The 24,795-nt window shown below is 34.6% G+C and overlaps 5 protein-coding genes across 11 annotated transcripts in view; 3 read left to right on the plus strand and 2 right to left on the minus strand.

Moving 5' to 3' along the window:
• Positions 1–917: 917 nt before the first annotated feature.
• LOC123317353 lies at positions 918–2,043 on the minus strand. The gene is made up of 4 exons (XM_044903832.1): positions 1,885–2,043; positions 1,471–1,591; positions 1,220–1,417; positions 918–1,162 (listed from the first exon to the last, which is right to left on the minus strand). Exons 1-4 carry the CDS (start codon positions 1,921–1,923, stop codon positions 1,158–1,160), a joined length of 363 nt encoding a protein of 120 aa, XP_044759767.1. The 5' UTR covers positions 1,924–2,043; the 3' UTR covers positions 918–1,157.
• Positions 2,044–3,226: 1,183 nt separating this feature from the next.
• Positions 3,227–7,283, plus strand: LOC123317352. The gene is made up of 3 exons (XM_044903831.1): positions 3,227–3,430; positions 5,863–5,983; positions 6,707–7,283. The coding sequence occupies exons 1-3, from the start codon at positions 3,389–3,391 to the stop codon at positions 6,916–6,918; spliced, it is 375 nt and encodes a 124-aa protein (XP_044759766.1). The 5' UTR covers positions 3,227–3,388; the 3' UTR covers positions 6,919–7,283.
• A 683-nt stretch (positions 7,284–7,966) lies between these two features.
• On the plus strand, positions 7,967–14,037 carry LOC123317225 (intraflagellar transport protein 140 homolog). The gene is made up of 16 exons (XM_044903642.1): positions 7,967–8,252; positions 8,315–8,542; positions 8,757–9,027; positions 9,109–9,375; positions 9,468–9,925; positions 10,027–10,327; positions 10,382–10,864; positions 11,090–11,350; positions 11,407–11,633; positions 11,701–11,987; positions 12,087–12,340; positions 12,451–12,782; positions 12,838–13,032; positions 13,102–13,320; positions 13,377–13,575; positions 13,629–14,037. The coding sequence occupies exons 1-16, from the start codon at positions 8,106–8,108 to the stop codon at positions 13,949–13,951; spliced, it is 4,452 nt and encodes a 1,483-aa protein (XP_044759577.1). The 5' UTR covers positions 7,967–8,105; the 3' UTR covers positions 13,952–14,037.
• An 821-nt stretch (positions 14,038–14,858) lies between these two features.
• On the plus strand, positions 14,859–20,518 carry LOC123316606 (zinc finger protein 271-like). Of its 3 annotated transcripts, none has more exons than XM_044902772.1 (11): positions 14,859–15,283; positions 16,286–16,471; positions 16,534–16,764; positions 16,829–17,083; positions 17,141–17,416; positions 17,473–17,753; positions 18,059–18,313; positions 18,421–18,851; positions 18,925–19,260; positions 19,472–19,870; positions 19,959–20,518. In XM_044902772.1, the coding sequence occupies exons 1-11, from the start codon at positions 15,224–15,226 to the stop codon at positions 20,231–20,233; spliced, it is 2,985 nt and encodes a 994-aa protein (XP_044758707.1). In that variant the 5' UTR covers positions 14,859–15,223; the 3' UTR covers positions 20,234–20,518. The 3 variants fall into 3 exon arrangements, with proteins under 3 accessions (XP_044758707.1, XP_044758708.1, XP_044758706.1); XM_044902773.1 differs by lacking the exon at positions 19,959–20,518 and having other exon boundaries at positions 16,829–17,086; positions 19,472–19,578; positions 19,640–19,828; XM_044902771.1 differs by having other exon boundaries at positions 14,860–15,283; positions 16,829–17,086.
• Positions 20,519–22,890: 2,372 nt separating this feature from the next.
• Positions 22,891–24,795, minus strand: part of LOC123316289 (dual 3',5'-cyclic-AMP and -GMP phosphodiesterase 11) — a 131,678-nt gene continuing 129,773 nt past the window's right edge. For all 5 annotated transcript variants that reach the window (XM_044902282.1, XM_044902283.1, XM_044902285.1 and 2 more), the window contains one exon: positions 22,891–24,234. In XM_044902282.1, the coding sequence (XP_044758217.1) occupies positions 24,031–24,234 (204 nt within the window). In that variant the 3' untranslated portion in view covers positions 22,891–24,030. The remainder of the gene's footprint in view (positions 24,235–24,795) is intronic.

Genomic DNA, 24,795 nt, shown 5'->3' on the forward strand with positions numbered 1-24,795 from the left:
ACTATTGATTAGGATATATACCATGCTTCAGAATTCGGATATAAATTTTGAAAAAATAAAATATACTTGTCACAAGTCACCCACCGATTTGGGAGGCTTGGGTCACAAGTTAAAATCTATTGATTTCTCAATTCTCAAATGGAATAGGTGACTTGGGACAGTGTATAATTTTGAAAAATTAGAATTTGTGATTATATATAGTTAAAATTCGTTAAGGAAATTAAATGATAAAGCGCTATTACAGCAAAAGTGAATATAATGCAACTCAAATGTAAAAAAACTAAACAAAACAAGGGGACTTTTTTTTCATTCTTTGGTGATTTCTTTGTGGAAATAACGTAAATAATAATATCCTGCGAAAATTCGGCATATTTCCTGCTGCCAATGCGCCGCTTGTATCTATTCGGCATTGTCCCAAGTCACCCCATGAAACAACAAAATAAATGAATGAGATCCGTGTTGCCGTTTGATTTGTAAACAACCTTGTTTCATGACGTATCCAATATCCCACGTATCCAGAAAAAAATTACTCATGCACAAAGTGAAACACATGTACAAGACACTAGAAAGTATAAGGGTCATAAAAAACGCGCTTTTACTCTCCTGAATTCGTGAATTTTTCCTGTCAATTCAAACGCTCTGGTCACGTACGGCAAACTCAACAGGAATTAATTGTTAAACTAACCGAAAAGACGCTACACAATCTTATAAGTTTGTCCCTTCACTCATAAATGGTAGGAAACAAAGAAATCTGCAAGGGAGGTAATTGTCCCAAGTTACAGGACTGTCCAAGCTACCCGAATCTACCCGTAAATTAAATGGGAGATTGGGAAAAGTCTGATAAAAACCTAGAAATTAGAAAATATCCCTTGATGTGAATAAAAAGGTCAGAGGTCAGCTTTCTATCAAACCAATAATTGGAATTTCATGTTGTAACAAAAAACAATTTCATTTATTGATAAAAAATTCACCATAAATTGAACAAATACAGATATCGATAAATAAGTTTCGATATCACAACAATCCAGCTTTGATGAAATTAGGTTGATTCAAGTGTGACGAATTACTTCGATAAATAGACATATGGATGAGTCATCGTTTCCCAATCATGATCCCCAATTTTTCCTCATAATTCCATGCTTCCTTAAAAGCTACTGTTAATCTGAAAATCAAAGGATAAACGAAACTATCTTCAGAAAATGATAATACCACAACATACCTCTCCAGACTAGCACTGCCTCCAACAAGAAAGCCACTGAATTCAAAAGCGATAATCCTGATTTTATGAAACCGAATGTTTTTTCGTCACTATCAAACGCATTGTGAAATTTGTGGAAATTCAGGTATGCTGCCGCTGCAAAGAATGCGAATCCAACGATGGCATAGAAAATCTCCAACTTTGGGGGCGACGATCCTCCTGTGTGAAAATAATTTTAAAGAAAAATGGATATCTTTCAACATTCAACTCACCAATGAAGAATCCTGCTATTATAATCAAGAAACCAGCGAACGCTGTTATGGATACAATTTCCGTGAAGAAATTTGAGGTTCTAGATTGTGTATGTAGACATAAACAGAGCAGTGTGATCACCTAAAAAAAATATTTTTTTAAATTTCATAGGCTAGACACACATGAAAACATTTGGATGGGAAATGATACAACAAACTCAGATAAAAGAAAGTAAGATGAAAACTGTGATAATTTCATCTATTAGGTATACAGGATATTGTAAAGCTCCTTTAGGCTTTTGTCCGGAGGTAAAATACCTCAGAGATCAATATCCTGAATTCGATCGCAATGTTTATAGGAAACCCTGCACATGGCAAAAAATTCTGATATTAGTTATCAGCTCAATCTATTACAGAATCAATATAAAGACTCACCAACTGAATACCTTTTACAATAGTTCTATTGAGGGCCATATTGTATAGTTGTAAAATAACCCTATAAAAAGTACTACAAATTGTTATTTCACTAGTACCGATTCACAAGAATGTGTAGTTTATTAGCAGCTTTGTATTTCGTTCAATATTTTATCTTACCAACTAAGTACCATGAGATCTTATCAGATATCTTTATCATCATTCAATAAAATTGAGTCATATGGAAGTGCATGTCAATCTAGGATATGTGGATGATATAATTCATGATGGATTTCAAGAAGTTTAGTGAAAAAGGATGTTTTCAGAGAAAATGCCGCAATAGGTCAATTTTCAATCGGAGGGGGACATATTTCTAGCAAAATTGTAAGCCAAAATCTTCTCAATCTTAGGTGTAGGGGATTGTCACCCTTAAATTCTTCATAAGGAATGGAGGGTGAGCTAAACCTCAATTGGAAGACAATAGTATTATGTAGAGGGACATATTATCTTCCAATTGAGGCTTAGCTCACCCTCTATTCCCTATGAAGAATTTAGGGGTGATAGCCTCCTAGGTTTGAGGAGATTTCGGCTAACAATTTTGCTCAAAATATGTCCCCTTCCTTTAAAAATTGACCTGTTCTGGCTTCTTCTTTGAAAACATCCTTGTCGAGACATAATTGGCGTGGCAAGTTTTCAAATTGTCACCTCTTGTAACTACTTCAAGGAATCAATAAAAATTTGCAAACCATATAGTATTCATGTAGAGGGACAAGTGATCTTTGAATTGAGTTAAATCTCACCCACTTTTACCTTTTAAGAATTAAGGGGTGATAGCTCCTACACCTAGGGTTGAGGAGATTTTTTAACTGACAGTTGGGACTGATGATTTTAATCTTCATATTAGTCAGTTGTAAATCCTTCTCCAAAGAAAAGTTGATCTTCTAGTTTTAGGCTTTGGAAAACCTAGTTAAGTTTTTCATGAGTTGATTTTTGAGGGTCCTTTCCATGCAAGCCTTAAAATAACGAGGAAACATTGACATGGGGTCGATTATGAAGGAGAGGTCAAGATGACCTAAACTTTCATACAAATCGATGCATCTCAGGGGTCAAATTTTTCAATATTTCACCGTCGTTTACTGGACTATGTTTATAGATAAACAAGTGGGAAATCCTTCCTATCAACAATAATATTCACAAAGCAGCGACGTCACAAAATGAGTCATCAATGCTTCCACCTTCCACCATTACATCATTGATGAAATGAAGCAGCAACAATTTCATACCTTCGGCTATCCAAACTCGTTTTTAGAAGTGATGTCACGAATGTGTGTCAGGGATCAAGCCATGCTCGGAAACCAGACCACGCCATCCGTTCCACGGCAACTTTTATTTGATCAACAGAATTTCACTTTGTTGAGTGCACTCCTGGACTGTGGCTGTACGTATCCAGACTTCGTCTAGTCTAGACAAATTGCCCGATCAATAACGTTGTTCAGTGTTTGTTGGAAGCAACAGATTTTCCACGATGGCAATCAACAGAATAACCATCATCAAAGCCATTGAGTTGGTATGTTTTTTGTTTATTTTGTTAAATTCGTGAAAATTTCACCGTTTGTTGTTGTTTTTCCTCTTGGAAACTGATGACACTTTCATGGTGGCATTCTCAGATGCATTACGCTGATCGTATGTACTTATTCGAAAATTATTGTTATACTTACTTACTTTTTTCCGAAATAGTAGGTGCATAAATTCATTATACAATACATCATTGGATTTTTCATTATAAACGAGAATATAGCTATCGATTTTCATCAATTTTCCGGATGACCATAATTTTGGCTAAGGCTAAGCACAGATATGCTTATTCTACTAGCACCCATTCGGGTTTTGGATACGCCACTGGTGTACTCCAAATGTAATTCGTGAGTGCTTAATCCCACTGACGTTATTCATCCATGCAATTTTCTAATGAATTTAGTAGCCTAAAAAGAACAGTTGATTGATCTTGAAAGCTATACACTTATTCAGCTAAAAGGAATTCTGCTGTTGCAACATGAGGTCTAAAATTAAGCCCACTCTAAAAAACGAATGATTATATTGAACCCATTTTATTCTTTCAGAAAAATGAAACATAATTCTCATTTTCGGTTCTTCCTTCTTTAAATCCTTCCCTTCAAATCCTCTGCTATTATAATATAATTTCTGAACTAGCAATCTTTTTCAAACACGAAAATTAAAACAACTGAAAAATTTTTACTGGGTAAAAAAATTGTTAGACGTGTTCACCTCACAAAACATGCTTCCCATTGATGAGAATACATATTCTCTTCTGAGTTTCTATTGACAGTAAGAAATTAAAATATTCTCATATCAATATGTGAAGCATGTTTTGTTTTTCGAAAGAAGGCTAATTTAAGGAATCTTTCGTCATCCTTTTGAATGAATCATCTTCCTTTCATCATTATCACCAAAAATATGTATTATAAGTCGAAGATAACTCAATTTGTTTAACAATTGTGGCCCCACTAGTACCACGTGAGTTCTATTGTAATAGACTGACAAAAATCATGCCAAATGGAATATTTTTTTGTTAAAACTTCGAATAAGTGGAAAAACTTGCTATGCTTCGTAGCGATATCATAAAATTAACTAATATCGTCGATTGAAAAATTTATTTCCTAGCATAATGAAGTAGGTATATACCTATATACAAGTCACAATCTATAAAAATTTATATTTCCCACATTCTCGATATGACTCAATCGATATAATGAAATAGACCTGACGATTTGATAAGGAAAATTACGTTTCAAAATAATATTATTTGCATTGCTCGAATGTATATGTTCAAGAAGATAAGAATTTAGTGAACATAACAGATCATTGTTAGGACTCAGAGTTTAAATCGAACATTTCATGTCGGTATGCATATTCCAATGTTCCAAAATACATTATTAATAAAAAAATTCGTTCTTCAGCGCATGGAAACATAAAATTTATTATAGATGTTTTGTTGAAAAGTCGACACTGAATAATAGTGACATTAACTTGTTGTTATTGTTTATATATCATGCACGCAATTCAATTTTTCGACAGTGCATAAGTTTTTCCCAAAAATATCTCCTTTGTGGGTTTTTGATTATGTTGGACTCTTCCACTACCTTCTCTAAAGAATTTAAAGTTTAATTCGATTAAATGTTTCACAGCAATTTATTACACAAATTGTTCTTCATATCTTCAATTTATCCTCGAATTACAATGAATTTATCAATGGAAGTAATTTTCCCCGTTTCGTGAAGCTCATTATTATTATTATCCATCCAATGGATTAATGAAATAACAACGCCTAAACCTACCACATATCATTTACGATTATAAAACCATGATGTAATGCGCCATAATAGGTGAAGTTATTCAATTCTTCACTGGCTTCTTTGGAATTCTCAATTCTGACCTTGCCCCACAAACGTATAATACTGATTTTTTGCCTTGGAATTTAAACTGCAAGTATCGGATTCACCTGTTCAACACTACCTACCAGTTTGTAAGAATGAGAAATTGTGTTCAATTTGCATGAAGCTCATGGTCTGTCTAATATTTCCGGTTTGTGCGTATATCTGTTCAAATGTGTCAGATCTAAAAATAGCAGAAGGAGGAATTGTTTTGCATTAGGTGAAAAAATCATAACCTGTTGAATATTGAATGAGGTGAGGATGTTATTATTCGTTGATGACTGATGGAAATAGTTTCGAAGTTATTGACGTGAAACTTTTATTGAATGTAGCAGTTAATTTAATGCAGATTTTCTAAGAGTCGAACAAAAACATAAATGATATCTTGCTTCAAAATAAATTGTTTCTTATTCAGTTCTTAGTGGCCAAAGTGGCATTATATACCATCAAGCAAACTTTTTAGGTATCATTTGTTTCAATTAAGTATATTAAAATTCGCTATAATAACATAAGAATTTTCTACAGCATCTGCTTCTTTTTCTTTCAGGCTCTCGCTGTTATATGCTTGTTCCTCCACACCAAGAGTCACACTGGAAACAGCACAGCAGAAATCGTTTCTATAGGAGCATTCGCTGGGTTCACAATCATTCTTGCTGGTTTATTTATAGGTGAGTTCATCAACAACTTGATAGAAACTCAATCCGTATCAGATTGAAAATTAACCTAGCTATTCTTAGAAAACAGGAATAACAAGAATAAGCTCGTGTTATAGGTAGATAATGAAATCGCACCTCTATATATATTTCAGTCCAATCAAAGCATTTCTTTCAATTCGATAAATTTTTTTTGTAATGGTCGATTAACTGAATTTAGGTACTTGATTTTTTCAATCTCCTTTTCATATTCCTCTGAATTATTCTCATTCTCATTCTGTTGCCTTCTAACAACAGTAATCGTTTAAAAAAAAACATATTTATTCGAAACAACACACAAAAACAAGAAGGAGTACAAAATGCAACAACTGAGCCAGCAGCTCAGTATCTAGCCAAACCAGTTATAGCTTCAGTGTTCAAAGTAGATCAGTATTACGTGTTAAAGTTCAGAAAGTCAGCAAACAGACCCTCTAGATCAGTTAGGTTCAACCTTTAGGTAAATCAATGAGTGAGCAGCCTGCAGATCAAGTTTTTTGGCTTTTTTTATTCTTTTCTTTCTATTTCGTTATATACATCTCCTGGAATGTTTTGATTGTAGCCTCTCAATAAGTTGGTACATCAGGAATCAATAAATGAGCTAATATGAGCAGATCTGCGCACTAACATTGGTTAGACTGGTCAATCAACTTGAATAATATCAATTTTACTTGATCCGATTATGTACGATTTTTTTTGCAGGAAAAGTGGTTGACTCAGCCGTTGGCTCCAAAATTGACCTCTATTATTCCATCGTAGGAGTCGTGCTTTTCGTTGGAGCAGGATATTACAACATTGACACTTTCAAAGATGGCGGAGCCGATAGTAAAAACTACGGTTTGATCAAGGGAAGTTTAGCAATCATCAATGCTGTCGTCTTCCTCATCGATGCCCTATTGGGGTGGAGAGTTTAGAATTAAATCATATAATTCAGAATTTTCATTGATTCCACTGTAAAGTGTTTATAATTCTCATAACTTTCGAATATTCAAGATGAAAAGTAAACTTTCTCAATGTCATCCAATACAAATACAATACTTTTACATACATTTTTATGGAACAAAAAAACTTACGAATTTATCACTCGGAATATAATAAGAAACAGAAGTTTCAAAGAGAGCCAAATATCCACATTTATACACAAAATGAAACAGGTACAATTTAAATATATATTGACTTTATATTCGTATTTTTGTATATTTATTTGATAGTTTTGTGAATATTTAGATTTAAGAGTATAAGAGATGAATTATTTTTAATAAACTGAGCTCTATGTGTCCATGCTGTTTTTCATTTATTTTTTCCACTAAAAAATCCACGTTTACTGCTTAGATCTAAGTACGGGCAGGTCCGTGGAGCGCAGAAAGTGGAAGTTTATTAATTAGCAGTACAGAATATAGCACTAGAAGGTCTGCAGGTGAAAGCTCTCCAAGGTATCAATCTCTAGGTCTAGGTATCAAAGTGGTCGTATCATAGCCCTCTTAACACTGTGTTAAAGAGGGCTGTGGTCGTTCAATCCTGCCCAGATCTACGGTGAGTCTCTTGCTCCAGTGTTTGCTCATTCATGACAATAAGCAGCCATTTTGTGTGAATTTTGTACTAGCAAGATTCCTGGAACGCACTCGGTTATTATGTTGTTGAGATCTCTGCTGGGTGCTAACGCTATCTTGTCTCTAAATGTTCAGGAGGGGAGATGAAGACCCCCAGGTCCAACGAAATGCTGAAATGAAGGGATAAGAAGAGCATTAGTCTTGCCCCTCTGCTCTGTTCTTGATTTCATACACAACCCAATTATGTACAGCACAATTCCATTCACATATCAACTCAATCGTTGATTGAAGTATTGTAATACTTGTAATACTTCAATCAACGATTCAATAATGAAATTGAACTCGGCTGCAGCCGGCCCTGCTGTAGCTTTAATTTAACCTCCAATTTTTGACACTTGACACTCTTGACAGTGTTGAGTGTTGGTGATGTTGCTCTGGCAACCCAACCACAACATGACAACAATAACAAACAACAACAAAGAGAACTAATTTGAATGATACTGAGCTCTTGTTACTCCCTGGAAAAATCATAATATTTCTGTAATATCACAATGACTCTTTATTTCGAAAATGCTTTGAGATCAGGCGAACTGAGTTCAATAAGCTTGAACGTTAAATGGCACCCTAATGCCCCATTCCTAGCAGTTGCAAGTTTTTCACAAGAGAAAGGAGGGTTTGTAACAGTGTTCGATGAATTGGTGAGAGAATCTTCATCAGAAGATAAGGGGGCTCTATAGCATCACATCTTATTTATTTACAGGGTGATTCGCTCAAACAAGATAACTACCCATACCATCGTAACTACCAAATTACTTCTTTCTCCTGGCATCCAGAGATAATCAGTCTAGCCACTGGCTGGGAGAACGGTGAACTCAAAATTTGGAATGAATCAGAAAATGACTTCTTAAACTTAACCGGTCTTCACAAATCACCCCTTACACATGTGGAGTACAGTGAGAAAGGAGGTCGATTGATATCTTGTGACTCTGTAAGATGTTTACACATTAATATATGACACGCTTCCACAATTTCTTTTAATTTCTTGCTTACATAAGGAACATATATTTTAAATTATGTTTCCATGCTACTAGTTTTTATAATCATAACTCAATATTGTTTGAGGGAATGTAGTTCTCTTTTTTTAATAGAAAGACCGAAACACCTCCGATAAATTTAAATCTATCTAGCCTAAACATTTTTAGAGTGGTTCATTAGTGGGTTGGAAGGTGGATAATAAGGGTCATGTTGCTACAGTCTTTCATCTTGATCTAAAAGAATGCATCACACATGTCACTTTTCGAATGACCATAAAGCACCCAGAATTTGATGTTAAAGGATTAGCAAAAGCAGCTGTAAATGGGGACGAACAAGCTCTGGATATCTTCAGTAACTGGAGGCCGAAAACAACAGCAAGAAAGTTCAGAGTTCAGGAGGGTTCAGACAATACATGTTTTTTTGTTGGAACACAAGTTGGTAAGTATCGGGATTACCAAACATGAATGCTCAGTGCAGCTTGGAAAGTTGACGAACTTGACATCATATATGTTTCTGTAGGGTCTCTATATTACGTGAACAGCAGTGGTTCATGTTCAGAAGTATTGAATACAGAGGGTGTACCATTAACAAATGTCCTATATCATCACTCCAAAGATGTGGTGGTGGTCATGATGGAAGGTCTGACCATTGGGCATTTTTCTGTGGATCATCAAGGCAACCTCACAGAAGTAGCTAAGGTCAAACTAAATGGTAAAATTCAAGGTCGCAGTGATTTTAGTCAACGAATCACATGGGCTAGTGGTGATTCCCTGGCAATTTTAACAGGTAAAATCAAATCCCTTAGGGTAAAACACCTTAACAATTTATTCATCAGCACCATTGTAAAATATTGAATAATCATTGAGGAAACTTCACAGGTGACTTAACAGTGAGGATTTGGAACTTTGAAACAAATGATAACTTCATAATGCCAACTACCATGAAACTTTACGTGAATGAGGAGAAAACGCGATCTACCAATGAGAATTTTTGTTGCATTTCCTATTGCAAGTTGAACCAAACCATTTGCGCTGGGACGAACTTGGGGAGGATTTTTTTCTGGACTAAAAAGCAAATAACAGTAGATAATGATGCTAACGAGGGACTTTGGGAGTTGAACAACATCAATAATATTGGGGGCACTGTAAAACATTTGGTCTGGGGATCCGTTCAACTCAAACTGCCCTTATTATGTGTGAATTGTGTAACTTCTGTGTACATAATGAAGGAACAGGATATTGGAACAGCTTTCTCCCCTAGAATCTGGGCCACACAAAAGACGGCTTCCCAGGTGCTGTTAGAGTCAGAAAAAGGAGATTACTTGCTTTCTGTTGAGGTAAAGTTATAATGGGATATTGAATTTCACTAATATCTCGCCTGAATTCATTATGAAAAAATGTTTCAACACCTTGAATTTTTAAAATATTGTGATTTCAGCATCAAGTAACGGACATGTCTATAAGCGAAAAAAATTTAGTATGCACCAACGGTAGAATCGTCTCGTCTTTCAAGATAACATGGGAGGAAAATTCAATTTCTACCTCTAAGGCCTCTGAAAAGTCTCAGGTCTGTGATTTTTCAATTGAAAAACTGTCAGGATTCAACTGCGACAATGACTTTATCATAATCTACGATGCCAATATTATCATTCTTACACAAAAAGGAGTTTCCATCAGAGATTTATCTGGAAATATTGTGCACAATATTTTAAACAATTCTTCGGAGGGTGAAGCCATTGGTAATTTCTTCCCTGTTCAATTCTTTGGATATTTTGCTGATTTTATGTTTTCAGGTATTGATGTGAACTCTAATTACCTCACAGTTTTCACATTAGAGGGATATCTCAAAATATATGACTTATCTGATACCCAACCAAAACTTCTGATCCCTGCACAAAATCTGATGGATATCACATCAGATTTCGGCGAGATTATTCAAGCTAAATGTAATTCCAAGGGTACCCAAGTTGCCATGACCTTGGCTGGTACGAATCTCATACCAGATGGAAAACTATACATTTGGGATATAGACAGTAACACCTTGTTCGACTATGACTTTCGTAAATCTTTCCACGAAAATGAGTTGTCAGATAATGATGAAGGAGACGAGTCTCCAAGAAAAATGAGTGAAGACAAGGTAAACTCCAGTTATGCAGAAATTTGCCAGAATCGAATACCATTGTCGTTATTTTGGGATAGGAATGACCCAAGACTACTCGTTTGTAATGCTAAGAGGCTCAAGTATGGATCGACGAAGAAAAAACCCAAGAAGACTGGTGATTATTTCAAATTACTATTCTACACTTCTGATGGGTTTCACTGAATGGATCGGTCACTTTGAACTATGTAATGGCACTTCACTTAGTTGGTAGTTGTTAACTTTTAGTGCATGTTCTTTTGCTAACTTTCAATATCCTTATTTGCAATTTAATCTGACTAGAATGAAGCCTTCGTAACCTTATCATTTCGATTTTTATCTTAGATTTTTGTTGATCTTTTAGGAACAGAACATAAAAAATCACTGCAGGATGAAGACCATATTATCATCACCATATTCGTCTCGTCTGAAACTGGTATCAAAATGCATGATATACAAGCGATGGATGTAGAATCGAGACTAATAGCACTCTCAACACCTTATATCGTTGTTTTGGAAAAACTTGCCCTGATCAAAGAAGTATTGAGCGATTTTGTTGGATTAGAAAAATGCGACAAGATAACTAAAGAAGCGGTTTTAGATTTCAGTTATTATCTCAGTTTAGGTGAGCAATATTGTTGACCTATTGAAAGTTCTTTATATCGTTATCCGAAAATCCAGGTAATATGGATGCAGCATTCAAATCGATCAAACTGGTGCAAAGTTCGGGAGTTTGGAATAGCTTGGCAAGAATGTGTGTAAAAACCAGGAGATTAGATGTCGCTGGAGTTTGTTTGGGTCATATGGGAAATGCCAAAGCAGCAAGAAACTTGAGATTAGCCATGGCAGACTCGAGTTTGCCTATTGAAGCTCAAGTTGCAGTGTTAGCTATCGAACTGGGAATGCTAGTGAGTAGATACCATAATAGAAGCACATCAAACTTGTAAATTTGTCACAATTTGTTGTTGAACCCAGGATGAAGCTGAACTCCTTTACAAACAATGCGAAAGATATGATTTGCTGAATCAACTATATCAAGATCAGGATAAAATGGAGTTGGCATATTCCGTCGCTTCGACAAAAGATAGAATTCATTTGAGAAATACAGAGCACATGTGGGCAAAGTCTCTCGAACTAGCTTGCGATTTCAAGGAGGCTGCAGCCAAATACGAAAAGGCCAATACTCATAGAGTTGAGGTTCCCAGGATGCTGGTAGACCAGCCTGAAGAGCTTCAAAACTATATGACCAAAACCAACGATCCGTAAGTTTATCGAGTTGATAAAGATTTGGGTAAAGTAATCTGCTTATTTCAAAGCATTGTGGTTCCGACAAATGAACTTGATATCCTTATACTTTTTAGAGAGCTACTGAAGTGGTGGGGAAAATACATAGAGTCTCAAGGAGATATGCCGACAGCATTAAAAATCTACTCTAAAGCAAACGAAATATACTCCCAAGTTCGTGTTTTGTGCTATTTGGGTGAAGAATCAAAGGCTGCAGAACTAGCGAAACAGTCTTCAGATAAAGCAGCTTTATACCATATGGCTCGACACTATGAAACAGTTGGCAACAACGAAAACGCCATCAACTTCTTCATAAAAGCAAGCGCCTACAGTTAGTCGATTACTAAATCCATCAGTTAAAGAATAAAATATGTATTATAATCAATCATTACTGTTTTAAAACACAAATGGAATCAATAAAGTATCGAGATATTTTTTTAGGCAATGCTATTCGTTTATGCCGAGAAAACCATATGGCCGATGAATTGTGGAACATTGGGCTGGTTTGCTCTAATAGCGAAAAAATCGAATGCGCGAGATATTTCGAAGAGATTGACAACTTGGAAAAAGCAGTAGTCCTTTATCACAGAGCAGGAATGTTGCACAAGGCGTTAGACCTAGCATTCAAATCCAACCAATACGATATTTTGCAACAAATAGCTACTGATCTAGATGCTGATTCCGATCCCGCCCTGGTTCAGAAGTGTGCAGATTACTTTGTTAATAATGAACAGTTTGATAAAGCGGTGGATCTTTTAGCTATTGGAAAAAAGGTTTAAATCATTCTCCGGCTGTTTAAATAAAAGTTTACCTTTTTTATTATTTCAGTTTCAAGAAGCCATTGCTATCTGTACTGAACGTAATGTGCAGCTCACTGAGGATTTGGCAACAAAATTGACTCCAGAGAAGGATCAATTGGATGAGGACAGCAGAAATCAGATACTCGAGGTATTAGCCGAAAGTTTGATGCAGCAAGGGAGCTATCATCTGGCTGCACAAAAGTTCACGCAGTCTGGAGACAAGGTAATTGAAGAGTTTCAAAGTCCCAGTGTGATTTTTAATGTTGTGTTGAAATAAATGGCATATTTTCAGATAAGAGCAATGAAAGCTCTCTTAAAATCAGGAGATACCGACAGGATCATATTCTTCGCAACAGTTTCAAGAAAGAAGGAAGTCTATATAATGGCTGCTAATTATTTACAGACCGTGGATTGGCAAAATGATCCTGAAATTCTCAGAAACATCATAACCTTCTACTCAAAGGCTAAGGCCTTTGCATTATTAGCTAATTTTTATGTGGCTTGCGCTCAAGTAATCACTTCAAACGTAGTTCATGCGACAAGATTTTGATTTGTAAATCATTTCAGGTGGAGATCGATGAATTTCAGAATTACGAAAAAGCCTATGAAGCCTTCATGGAAGCCGGTGCTTGTCTCGCAAAAATAACCGCTCCAAAAGATCCCAAACAACATGAGCGAATAACAGAGGTCATAAAACGGAGGAGTGCAATCATAAAAAGATTTGTGGATATAAAGAAGATCTTTGAACGGGGTGACGTTCAAACAGGTCAGAACTGTTTTTCCGTTTCTGAATTAATTTATTTCAACACTTTTTTTAAGGTTTGACACAATGCCGGCAACTGTTAGAACTGGAAGCTGAAGATTTGGAGGCTGCAGTTAGAAGAGGTGATATATACGCTCAAATGATTTACCACAATATGAAAAGTTCAAACTTCTTGGGTGCAAAACAACTTTTCGACGAATTCAAGCAAGTTCTCAATGCCTCTTCTAACAATACGATCACATACTACTTGAATAAAGAACTTCTGGAGGCTTTGGCCAAAGGACTGAATGTACCTGTTTCTGTTCTTGTTCCGTCTTTAGCTAAAGTTACTCCTCCGGATAAGGATGATGGTGAGATTGAAGAGGCTATTGAAGAATAGAAGACTGAAAATGCCTTATCGATGAAAAAAATTTGCAGATATTTGAAGTAAAGATTATTGTTAATTATAGACATACTTAAAATTTACTGGTGTTTGATTCATTTTACCTGAGAAAGCGTTATTTATTGGGGATTTTGTACACCTCTTTTGAAGTAAACTTCAGTTGCAATCCTATTTATGATACAATGGAATCCATTCGAATTATCACAAAAACTATTGATTAAAGAACACTTCAATCAACCCAATATCCAAACCAACAACAAACAAGTTGGTGATAGATAATATTAAATCATATAAAATATAATTCATGTGGTTTTACTTCGTCTCCAGTAAAAGCTCAACTTACTGTACTCATTATATCTATCATTATATACTGTTGTTCAAAATAAAGTATATTTACAATGCAAGAAATTATTCCTTTCCCTTTACCTTTACCACAGCCGTCTTCAAGCTGTGATATCACCTTTTAACCAACACCAAATTTTCATATTCAACCGAAAATATTCAAATAACAGTGTATAAATACCTTTTAATTCGACTGGTCATCGAAATCGAATTAAATGACAATTTGTAAATATAACAAAGATGGTGGATTTAAATCACCTTTGCAGAATAACTGTCATTAAAAGGACTATCAATTGTTTTATTATTTGTAAATTGTAAATTTAAATGGACCGCTCTCGAGCTGTCAATGTCCACGCAGGTGGGCGGTCCTGAAGAGTGGAGCGAGGATTTTATTTCAAATTTCAAACAAAAATTTCTTGGAAGAAGGGACTATAAATGTTTCGCTCGTATTTTTTTTGATTTTCTAATTGGCCCAAGATCTCATCCGAATAAGAATACAAGTCGAAAACACAATAAAATCAAAGTTAATGATGTTTATATTATGACGCATTTCAGTTGAATTCATTTTCGGCCATGTTGCTTTACTTCTGTTTATTGTTTGCTGCTCCCCGCGTCCGTGCTGAATTTTATATGAAATAATAGTGAAATTATGTAAATAATTAGTTGATAAGCGCTGAATATACTATTGTAGATTATCTTTAACTGTCTTATGATAACAATTTTGCGAATCGAAGCTAGGAATTATGTGAAAATGGTAAAATTTGATTCGATATTTGCAATGGCTTCCTCCGCGTCCCCCTGGTCTTTGTTCGAAATGACAGGGGATATTGTTCTTTCGTGTTATTCAAAACTTTACCCCTTTTGAATTTTTTAACTTTTTTTTTTGAATGGAACATGATTGTTTAGCTTTATTATTTTATTTTCATTATGAATACAAGTGAGAACAATCCTTTAAATAATGGGACTCATAATTCTAACAACTCCGAGGTAAGAAATGTTTAAATGTCGATTATTGTTTTATTTTCGTTGTACTCTAGAAACTAAAATGAAAAAATAATTTTGGCTGTATTGTTTTTCTGCTCGAAAATATTCTGTACTTACTTACTCTGCCAATATTTTTGCGTAGCTAGTGCATGTAAAATAGATTTATCCACGAAATACCACTAATTTAATACTCATTTAACTTTACACTTTTAATTAACATCAGTTTCTGTAAATTGAAAGGTATTTGGAAGAAATACTTACTCTCTTCATTTCGATTCATTTATTTTTTCAGCTCAATATTTTAAATCGAGTATTGTCTAGTTATTTAATTAGATATTTCTCATTTACTTCTCTCCTAATCCTGTTTGCTTGAGCTTAATTGTGTGTGACAGATCCTACCAGATTTATTTTGGGGAACAGGTGTAATGTGTTTACTTAGTCTTGAAAATAATCAGTTGAGATTCAGCAATGGATATTATTTCCGCATAAAATGTTGCATTATATCCTTAATATTATTAAGTGAAACTCAATACTGTTTCAAGTCATTGATACATGATAAATATATTGTAAGTAAGTAATATATTGAAATGATCAATATTTTTTTGGAAATATTTTTATGGAGTTACTGATTCGTTAAAAAAAAATTACAATAATGTAAATATACAAGAAATACTACTCTGACCTGGAAATCTGAGAAGTTCTGTGGAAGGTTCATCATTTACAATAAATCTTTTTAATTTCTACTGTATTTTCAATATATATGTAGATATGTTTTATGATTTCACTAGGTTGAATAAATAAATGCAATAAAAAATATTTTATTTCGTTTTATATTTTTTTCTTCACATGATTATCTAGGGGATACCACCACCATCAGGTTTTAAGACAAATTATTAATTCATTGTACCTCCAATGTGAGAAATCACAATTTCTGTCTTGCATCACCAGAAAAATGAAGATAATCTAAAACTTTGAGCCATGTATTCTAGGAAATACTGTTTTCAGGTTGAGAGATCGTTACCATCTTCAACAATACCCACTGACTTACGAGTCAACACCACAGCACTAAATACTGTTGCTTTGAGCGCTAGTGTGGCCAAGTATTGGGTATTGACTAATCTTCTAACTGCTCCTATACCCCAGGTTTCAGTTTATGGCACATTAGGAAGAGATGGACAAAAATTAAGCCAGGTGAGTTGGCAAAACTGCAACTTAATTGATTAACCTTGAATTAAACAATCAATTTTTTTCAGGAAGCCATGTTGTCTCAACACGGGCTCATGCCAACAGAGCCTCTATTATTACCTCAACACTCACAAATCCCAGTCAGTATTTCCACATCTCAGGGTGTTACCAATTTGGCCCTTCCAGCTGGTAATATGCATTTAGACAGTCAACATAATCATACGTCACTATCCCACCACTCCCAGCAGCAGCAGCAGCAGTCTGAGAATATGTCAAACCAGCAAAATCAAATTAGAGAGGTTAGTATGATTAACGTCTTGTCAATTTTTAATATTTTTCTAACTGTAAAAATCTTTTCCTTAGATGTCTCAACATCCGACTCATTCTTCCCACACTCAACATTCACAGCAGCAAAACATGGTACAAGTTCAGGTTCAAGATAATTTGGTGTCTGTTATAGAAGATAACAAAGAACACAAGGAAGCGATAGCAAATCATATCGCCCAGGCGCATGCCCACGCGCAAGCGCAACTCCACATCAACGAAAATCATCATATAAACCACCAGGCGCTTACTGTACAACAATTACAGCATCAAGTTCAACAAGTTTTAGATAACGTGGTAGGGTCTTCTGTACTTAATCTCAGGCACACATTTACATCTTATTATATTTAGGTACGTCTAGAAAATTCTGTTGAGAACAATCAAAATCATTCCAATAACGATGTCCATATGAATGAAAATCTTCATATAGTGAAAGACGAAAAGAACCAATCGCAGCAGCAGAACTGCAACAAAGTGTTGCCTCCTCAATTTGGACTTCATAACCTAAAAGAAAACCTCATGGATGTAAGAACTCCAGATGGATCAATTTTGAAGATATCCGCCAATGTTCAGGAGCAAGAATTAGTGAAAACATTGGGTGTTGAGATGGTACAAAACATGTACAAGGTAGACAATGTTGTCATCTTGTATCTTCGGTTCATTAAAAAGTCTAATTTTAATAGGTTAACGTAGACGATTTGAACCAACTACTTGCATATCATGAAGTTTTTGGAAAACTACAGGGTGAGCTATCGACAGGTAATGCTCAAGGGATAATACAAAGCACGGGGACCAATGTGGGGATGCAGAATCAGGCCTCTAATGTACCTGTTCAAACCAAGGATGAACAGGAAGCCTCAACAAGTAATAACATCGAAAACGCACCAAGTATCATCAATAGTAGTAATGTTTGTGATTTGTGTGGAAAGATGTTTCAATTCAGATATCAATTGATTGTACATAGGTAAGTTGTGAAGACTAAAAAACTATTATAATTGTCAGTTTGAACATAATTGACAGTTCAAACTGACAATTGTCATTTTAAACTGGCATTTATACATAATTGACAGTTTTAACTGACAATTATACATAATTGACAGTTTTAACTGACAATTATACATAATTGACAATTTTAACTGACAATTATACATAATTGACAGTTCTAACTGACAATTATAGATAATTGACAGTTCTAACTGGCAATTTTAATTTTTTTCTGCATGTCCGCCCGGCCTTTCTTATTATCATCACTCTTTATCCTTTTTTCAGGCGTTATCACACTGAGAGGAAACCTTTCACCTGCCAAGTATGCGGTAAGGCTTTTTCGAATGCTCAGGAGCTAACAAGACATGGCAAGTGTCATTTGGGCGGTAGCATGTTCACATGTTCCGTTTGTTTTCATGTGTTCGCCAACAATCAATCTCTTGAACGCCATATGAAAAGGCATTCTACTGATAAACCCTACAACTGTTCGATTTGTGGAAAATCGTTCGCAAGGAAGGAGCATTTAGAGAATCATACAAGGTAAGTTTTTTTCTCCCAATTCTGAGAAGAAACTTGAAAAAAATGCATGGGATTAATTTTATTTCAAGTTATTCATTGTGAAAAAGGTGAAAGGTTTTTGTTTGCAGGTGCCATACCGGTGAAACTCCCTATCGATGCCAATTTTGTGCTAAAACATTCACGAGAAAAGAGCATATGGTGAATCACGTTAGAAAGCATACAGGCGAAACACCCCATAGGTGTGAGATATGCAAGAAATCTTTCACGAGAAAGGAACACTTTATGAACCACGTTATGTGGCATACCGGAGAAACCCCACACCAGTGCAGTATATGCAATAAGAAGTACACTAGAAAAGAGCATCTGGCCAATCACATGAGGTCTCATACGAACGACACTCCATTCAGATGTGAAATATGTGGGAAGTCATTCACTCGGAAGGAGCACTTTACGAATCACATCATGTGGCACACCGGGGAAACTCCTCACCGATGCGATTTCTGTTCGAAGACTTTCACCAGAAAGGAGCACCTTCTGAACCACGTTAGACAACATACAGGTTGGTGTAAAAATGAGCACAAACTAAAATGTGCATCGATAGATAAAATGACTACTCTTTTCTTTCAATTTAGGTGAATCTCCTCATCGTTGTGGCTTCTGTTCGAAATCTTTCACCAGAAAGGAACATCTCATTAATCACGTCAGGCAACACACTGGTGAAACACCCTTCAGGTGTAGCTATTGTCCGAAAGCCTTCACAAGGAAGGATCATCTGGTGAATCACGTTAGGCAACATACGGGGGAATCCCCTCATAAATGTACTTTCTGCACCAAATCTTTTACCAGAAAAGAACATCTGAACAATCACGTCAGGCAGCATACAGGTGAATCACCTCATAGGTGTCACTTTTGTTCCAAATCTTTCACGAGGAAAGAGCATCTAACCAATCACGTGAGGATTCATACAGGTGAGATATTCTGAAAAGAGCGATGTGAAATTTTGTGATGAAACATATTTGGTCCTTACGTCTTTTAACACAGAGATTGTCAACTCGTGAATGAATTTCTTCATTTAACCAAACTTTAACGGTTGCAGAACATGAACGTACAGAAACCAAGTGGATTATTGGAAATGAACGTTGATTTCTTTTTCATTTCATTGAATTGTTCATGTTTCAGGGGAGTCTCCTCATCGTTGCGAGTTCTGTCAGAAGACATTTACCAGAAAGGAACATTTAACGAACCATCTTCGACAACATACTGGAGAAACTCCCCATTGTTGCAATGTATGCTCCAAACCCTTCACAAGAAAAGAACATCTCATTAATCATATGCGATCTCATACAGGAGAGAGGCCTTTTGCCTGTGGTGAGTGTGGAAAATCCTTCCCGTTGAAGGGTAATCTACTGTTCCATCAAAGGTCGCATAACAAGGGTGCTCAGGCCGACAGACCGTTCCGTTGTGATCTGTGCGATAAGGATTTCATGTGCAAAGGACACTTAGTTTCTCACCGTAGATCACATAGTGTTGAAAGGCCGCATGTGTGTCCCGATTGTGGAAAAACGTTTGTCGAGAAGGGTAAGTCGAATATAACCTTCATTTTCAGCAGTTAACAAGTTGAAAGTTTCCAAGGATATCACCGTTTATTTTAAACCTTTCATTTCAGGTAACATGATGAGACATCTACGCAAACATGCTTCCGATAATGCTCAGCTCAATTCATCCCAATCCTTGAACCCCCAGTCTCAAGGCCAGTCTACCAATCTTCAGATACCGCAAGTTGGTCAGCCTACTAGCCCGCCATCTGGTGGAACAATTGTCTCACAACAACAACAGCAGGGACCCCCACCACAACATCTGACGATGCATGCTCCGCCTCCACCTGGAAGCCACCCAGTCTTAGTGCCTGCACCCAACGGTAATGTCCTGGCCTCCTATTAACATTACTCGTACTATTGTCTCTAAATTTTCCGAAAATTTTTATTGGACATTAGTTCTTTCGGCTAGACTTTGCTGAAAGGACAGTGATTGATTTTGTCTATAATTTTTTTTACATGCAGTTATTCATGTAAAATCAATTGGCACCTGTCTCAGTTCCTGTGAGCTCTAGTTTGGGATATATCGATTTTCGAAAATAGAATTTTCTTCTTCCTCCTTCAAATATGACCTCAGCTACTCAGGCCATTCAAGCAAACTTTATATTTAACAAAATGAGCATGCTACTGAGCAGATCTTGGTTGTTCTAATACTCAATTAGATTATTTTATATATTTTTAACAACAGATAACTTTTTTTTCTCAGTGGCCTGAAGAATAGTAGAAGTATTAATAATAATTCTCTTTATTCTTACTTTCAAAATATAACAACAATATAAACAAAATGTAGCGAATGAGTAGAAAAATAAAAGATAATGAAGAGCTGAAATATAAAGAAAACAAATAGAATAAAAAGCGAACTTGCTATTCCATTTTGATATTTATAATTTAATTTTTGAGATTTTTCCTCAAAATATTTGAAGAAAGTTCATAATTAAAAAATTGATACTACTAATGAACCACGAGCTTGTCGGAGATGATACTGGTACCAAGAATGACTGTCAGTAAAGTTATACCGTTCCTTCTTCAGTATTTTATTTTTAATATACATGTTATCTTTTTTAAATAATAGATGAATTTCTTGAACATTTTTGCTGTTATTTATATTTCAGTGTTTCCTCTGGAAAAATATTGATTATTTTCAAATATTAATGAAATAAATTCAGAAAAAAGCTAGTTTCAAGAAGTAGATCATTTGTAGAGAAATAATATTGTGAATGGGTAGGATCGTACTTCTGCAGATATTTTATCACAATTTTGAATGACGTTTGATTTTCAGTTCTTTTTTGGAGAGTGGAGGAAAGGCTTTGCGGAATTGAATCAATATATTGATATTGATTTACTTTTAGAATATCTACAGAAGTTCAAGCCATCCTATCAGTCAATTTGGCAATATATAAAAGTAATTTAATGTTCATTTTATCATACTGGTCTCTAAAGAAGGATTGTTATAAGTTTGAATTGTTTTCGAGATTTCAATTCATGCCGCCATCTACACTGGACAATTTTTAATTATTTTTTTTTGAGTGGTGCAATATTTTCCAGATCTATTAAAGAAGTATTTTAATTATTTCGTTCTGTGATGGCGATTTTTTTAAAAATTTTTAGTAAATATATATTTTTTTTTTTTTGGAACACTATTCGGTAAGTGCCAGTATCAGAATTTTAATTTTTTCATTTATCATTTTATGTAGGTTAGGTTAGGTTTGAAGATCTCCAGAGGTGTCCTAAAAGTGGAAAATGTGTGATATGTATTTTGTCACTTCCTAGATTATTATTGCCTGTTGGTTGAAATTTCCTATTGTTTTGTAGGAGAACGAAATTTACTTTTTTGTTTAATTTGATAAATTATAGAAGAAATGTGCGTTAGCTGAATTCTACAAATTATCTCAAAAGTTTGAAACGCACCAAACTCGTAATATATCTATTTTCCAAGTAGAATTCCATTCAACTGATAGTTTGTTGGTATTTATAGAAATTTAGGGCCCTACTTTATTTTTACACAATATCTGAAAAATGTTCTCCATGAAATCCAGTTTTGTGGGAAAAATACGATATTTTCGTAGTGAGATTGTTATAATTTCTTCACTGGTTGGATGTAAAACAAATGATTTATACCTGGGAGCACTTTGTTTTTTGTGTGCATTGATGAATTTTCTTAGCACACCAGTAAAACTACGTATTGGGAACAATTTTTTAGTGAACCATATCATGGAGGGGTATGTGAATATCTAGGACTCGTCATGAGTATTAATCTGTATATATAAAAAAGAATTTATATATATTTATATAATAGGAGTTTATATATTATAGAAATATAAGTTTTATGGAAACGACTGATATAGTACTGAATTGAGGAGAGATTCTGGATAGTGAAATAGAAGCGTTGATCGATATAAAATAGGTTTGATTCACTTAAAATTTCATAGAAGAGTTGAGTTACCATCTCATTTCATTATACACAATTTCTTTGGGGTGCTAACATTTCTGCTTCGGTTAATTTCTCTACTTGCGCAAATCCAGCGTTTTCCTTATAAATAACTTTTCAGTTTTATTATGAAATGAGTTTTTTTTTAGCTTATATCAATTTCAGCTCAGAACCCCAGTGATTTTATTATTATTCAGTCTCTAAATATTCGCCATAAATTATTTTTTTGTAAAATTTTTTTATGTAAATATTATATATATTATATAGAATTATTCTGATAAGTGTTTTCTTTTACTCGATACTAAGCCACTAATAGCCAAAAATGGGATCGTATTTAAATGATAGAAAAGTGAAAATTTTAGAACATCTATCACATTAATCCTACGATGATTCTTCTGGGAGATACGCTTGTGGAAAGTTGGTTTAACTATTTTCTTCTACTACCCTAACTACCTTCAAGTAGTTACACCAAATGATGATTTCAACTGGATAGTTGATGGTATATTTTAGTTGTGTGAAAATACGGTAGATTTTATTCGATGACGCGTGTTTGGAATGACAAAAAAATCAGAAAAAATAGATCATAAATATATTATTTCTCAATATTACTGTTCGAATAACAAAATCAGAAAACTTTAATCTTATAACTAAAGTGGACATCACACTGAAAGTTGTAAAAATATTCTTACCTAAAAGTTAGTTCGTTTTCTAATCACTTTGGTTGTACTAGGTTCAACAAAACTTGCATTAACCAAAATACTAATTCACTTAGTTCACATTGTTATTGATCACTCTACAATTTCATCAATCAACAAGATCAATTAATGCATTTTTGAAATTTCCTACAAATATAATTATCACAACATAAAATAATCTAAAATATTTACACAAGAGAGCTTTTAAATAAAACTCATGAAATCTGAGACCTCTTATAAATATATAAATAAAATAAATAAATACTGTAAATACAAATCTTGCTCAAACAATCACTTCAAAAAATAATATACTTCTTGATTAAGCGACAGTTATTTACAATATTTTTATAGTTCTAGATTTACAAATTTCCTCTCGCCTTTTGAAGAGTAATATTAAATGGTAGATTGATTTTTTGTGTAAATTCAATAGACCCTTGTAGATTTAACTTTGGTTTGAAATTTTTCATGCTGTGAATTCCCAAATATAGATTTTATTCATTAGTTATTATAAACTGTAATTTTGAATATCAGTTTTTATTGCAGCTGTATTCTAATTTGGAATTCCAAAACATTTTCGAGTCTGTTTCAAAAATCTTAAGTTATACATGTCATATAAAATATTGGTGCATTATAGACCCGTAAACGAATACAATTTTTGAAGATGTCAATCAGATCGAGTCTCACTATTTTTGTGGAAGACAACTATATGAAATTTCTGCTCTACTCATTTATTGGAATGATGAAATACGAAAAACTGGATAATATAGGCCCATAGTTGAAGAGAAAGAGACAGTAAGCGTCAATGCTGTTGAATTATTTGCGATCGTCGTTACTTCAGAGACAATTTCGAAGTTATGTTAATAGTATATCTTATTTCAGTAACAATTTCTCATTTATTTGGAAATATGACTAAAATATCTTCATCATAGATTCTTCAAATCCATAAGTCTTTTCGCTAAAACTAACAATAAATAATTAATGGTTAATTATGTACATACTTTAATACAATTCTTTTATTTCTCAGTTGGTTGTACTTTCTGTAGCTGAAACATCGGAACTCGAGTCAGTCATGTTATTCGACTTGGGAGAATTCTCGTTATTGTTGCGTTCCTCATCGTCAATGGCTATGAGACTCTGATCCATAGCGATTTCCATCCATTTTTCACGATTTTTTTTCACCCCCACCACCAGAGGTTCTAAATTGTCCGAAAGAAGGGCAAACGCCTAGAAATAAACGACTAACATCAACTAAAACCTTAACGTTCAGAATAACACCATGAACATAGCGCTTTCAGACAGTTTTGAGGAAATATTTGTTTATTTCAAAGATATATAAACTTTTTATGACTATAGCTTGAAGTCGAGAAAACTTAAATTGAAGAGAAAACAAGCGAAAATTTTGAAGGACGAGTTATAGAGGGTGTTTTAAAAAGTTAAGGCTTCTTTCGAAAGAAGGTTATAAAAATAAGCCATTTTTCCAAAAAGTTGGCTCTAAAATATTCAAGCTGGCCGAGCTATAACCCCCGGAATTTCGAGAAAATTTCATTGAATTTTAAGTACGGGACTGTGAAAGGCGACTCCGGACGCCAAAAAACTATACATAAACATTGACAGTGTTTATAAAATGGTTCAGTCGTTCGATACATTCCAGTCTGTCTGATTAATTGCATCAGGTCACTTGAAAAAATGGTTGTAACGTGCGATTCGAGTTGAAAACAGTGTAGAAAATCGAGAACCTCTATTGAAATTGTTTGTGTACAGAAAGTGCACCTTCATTACACCCCA

Source organism: Coccinella septempunctata, chromosome 7, assembly GCF_907165205.1.
Source record: "Coccinella septempunctata chromosome 7, icCocSept1.1, whole genome shotgun sequence".
NCBI lineage: Eukaryota > Metazoa > Arthropoda > Insecta > Coleoptera > Coccinellidae > Coccinella > Coccinella septempunctata.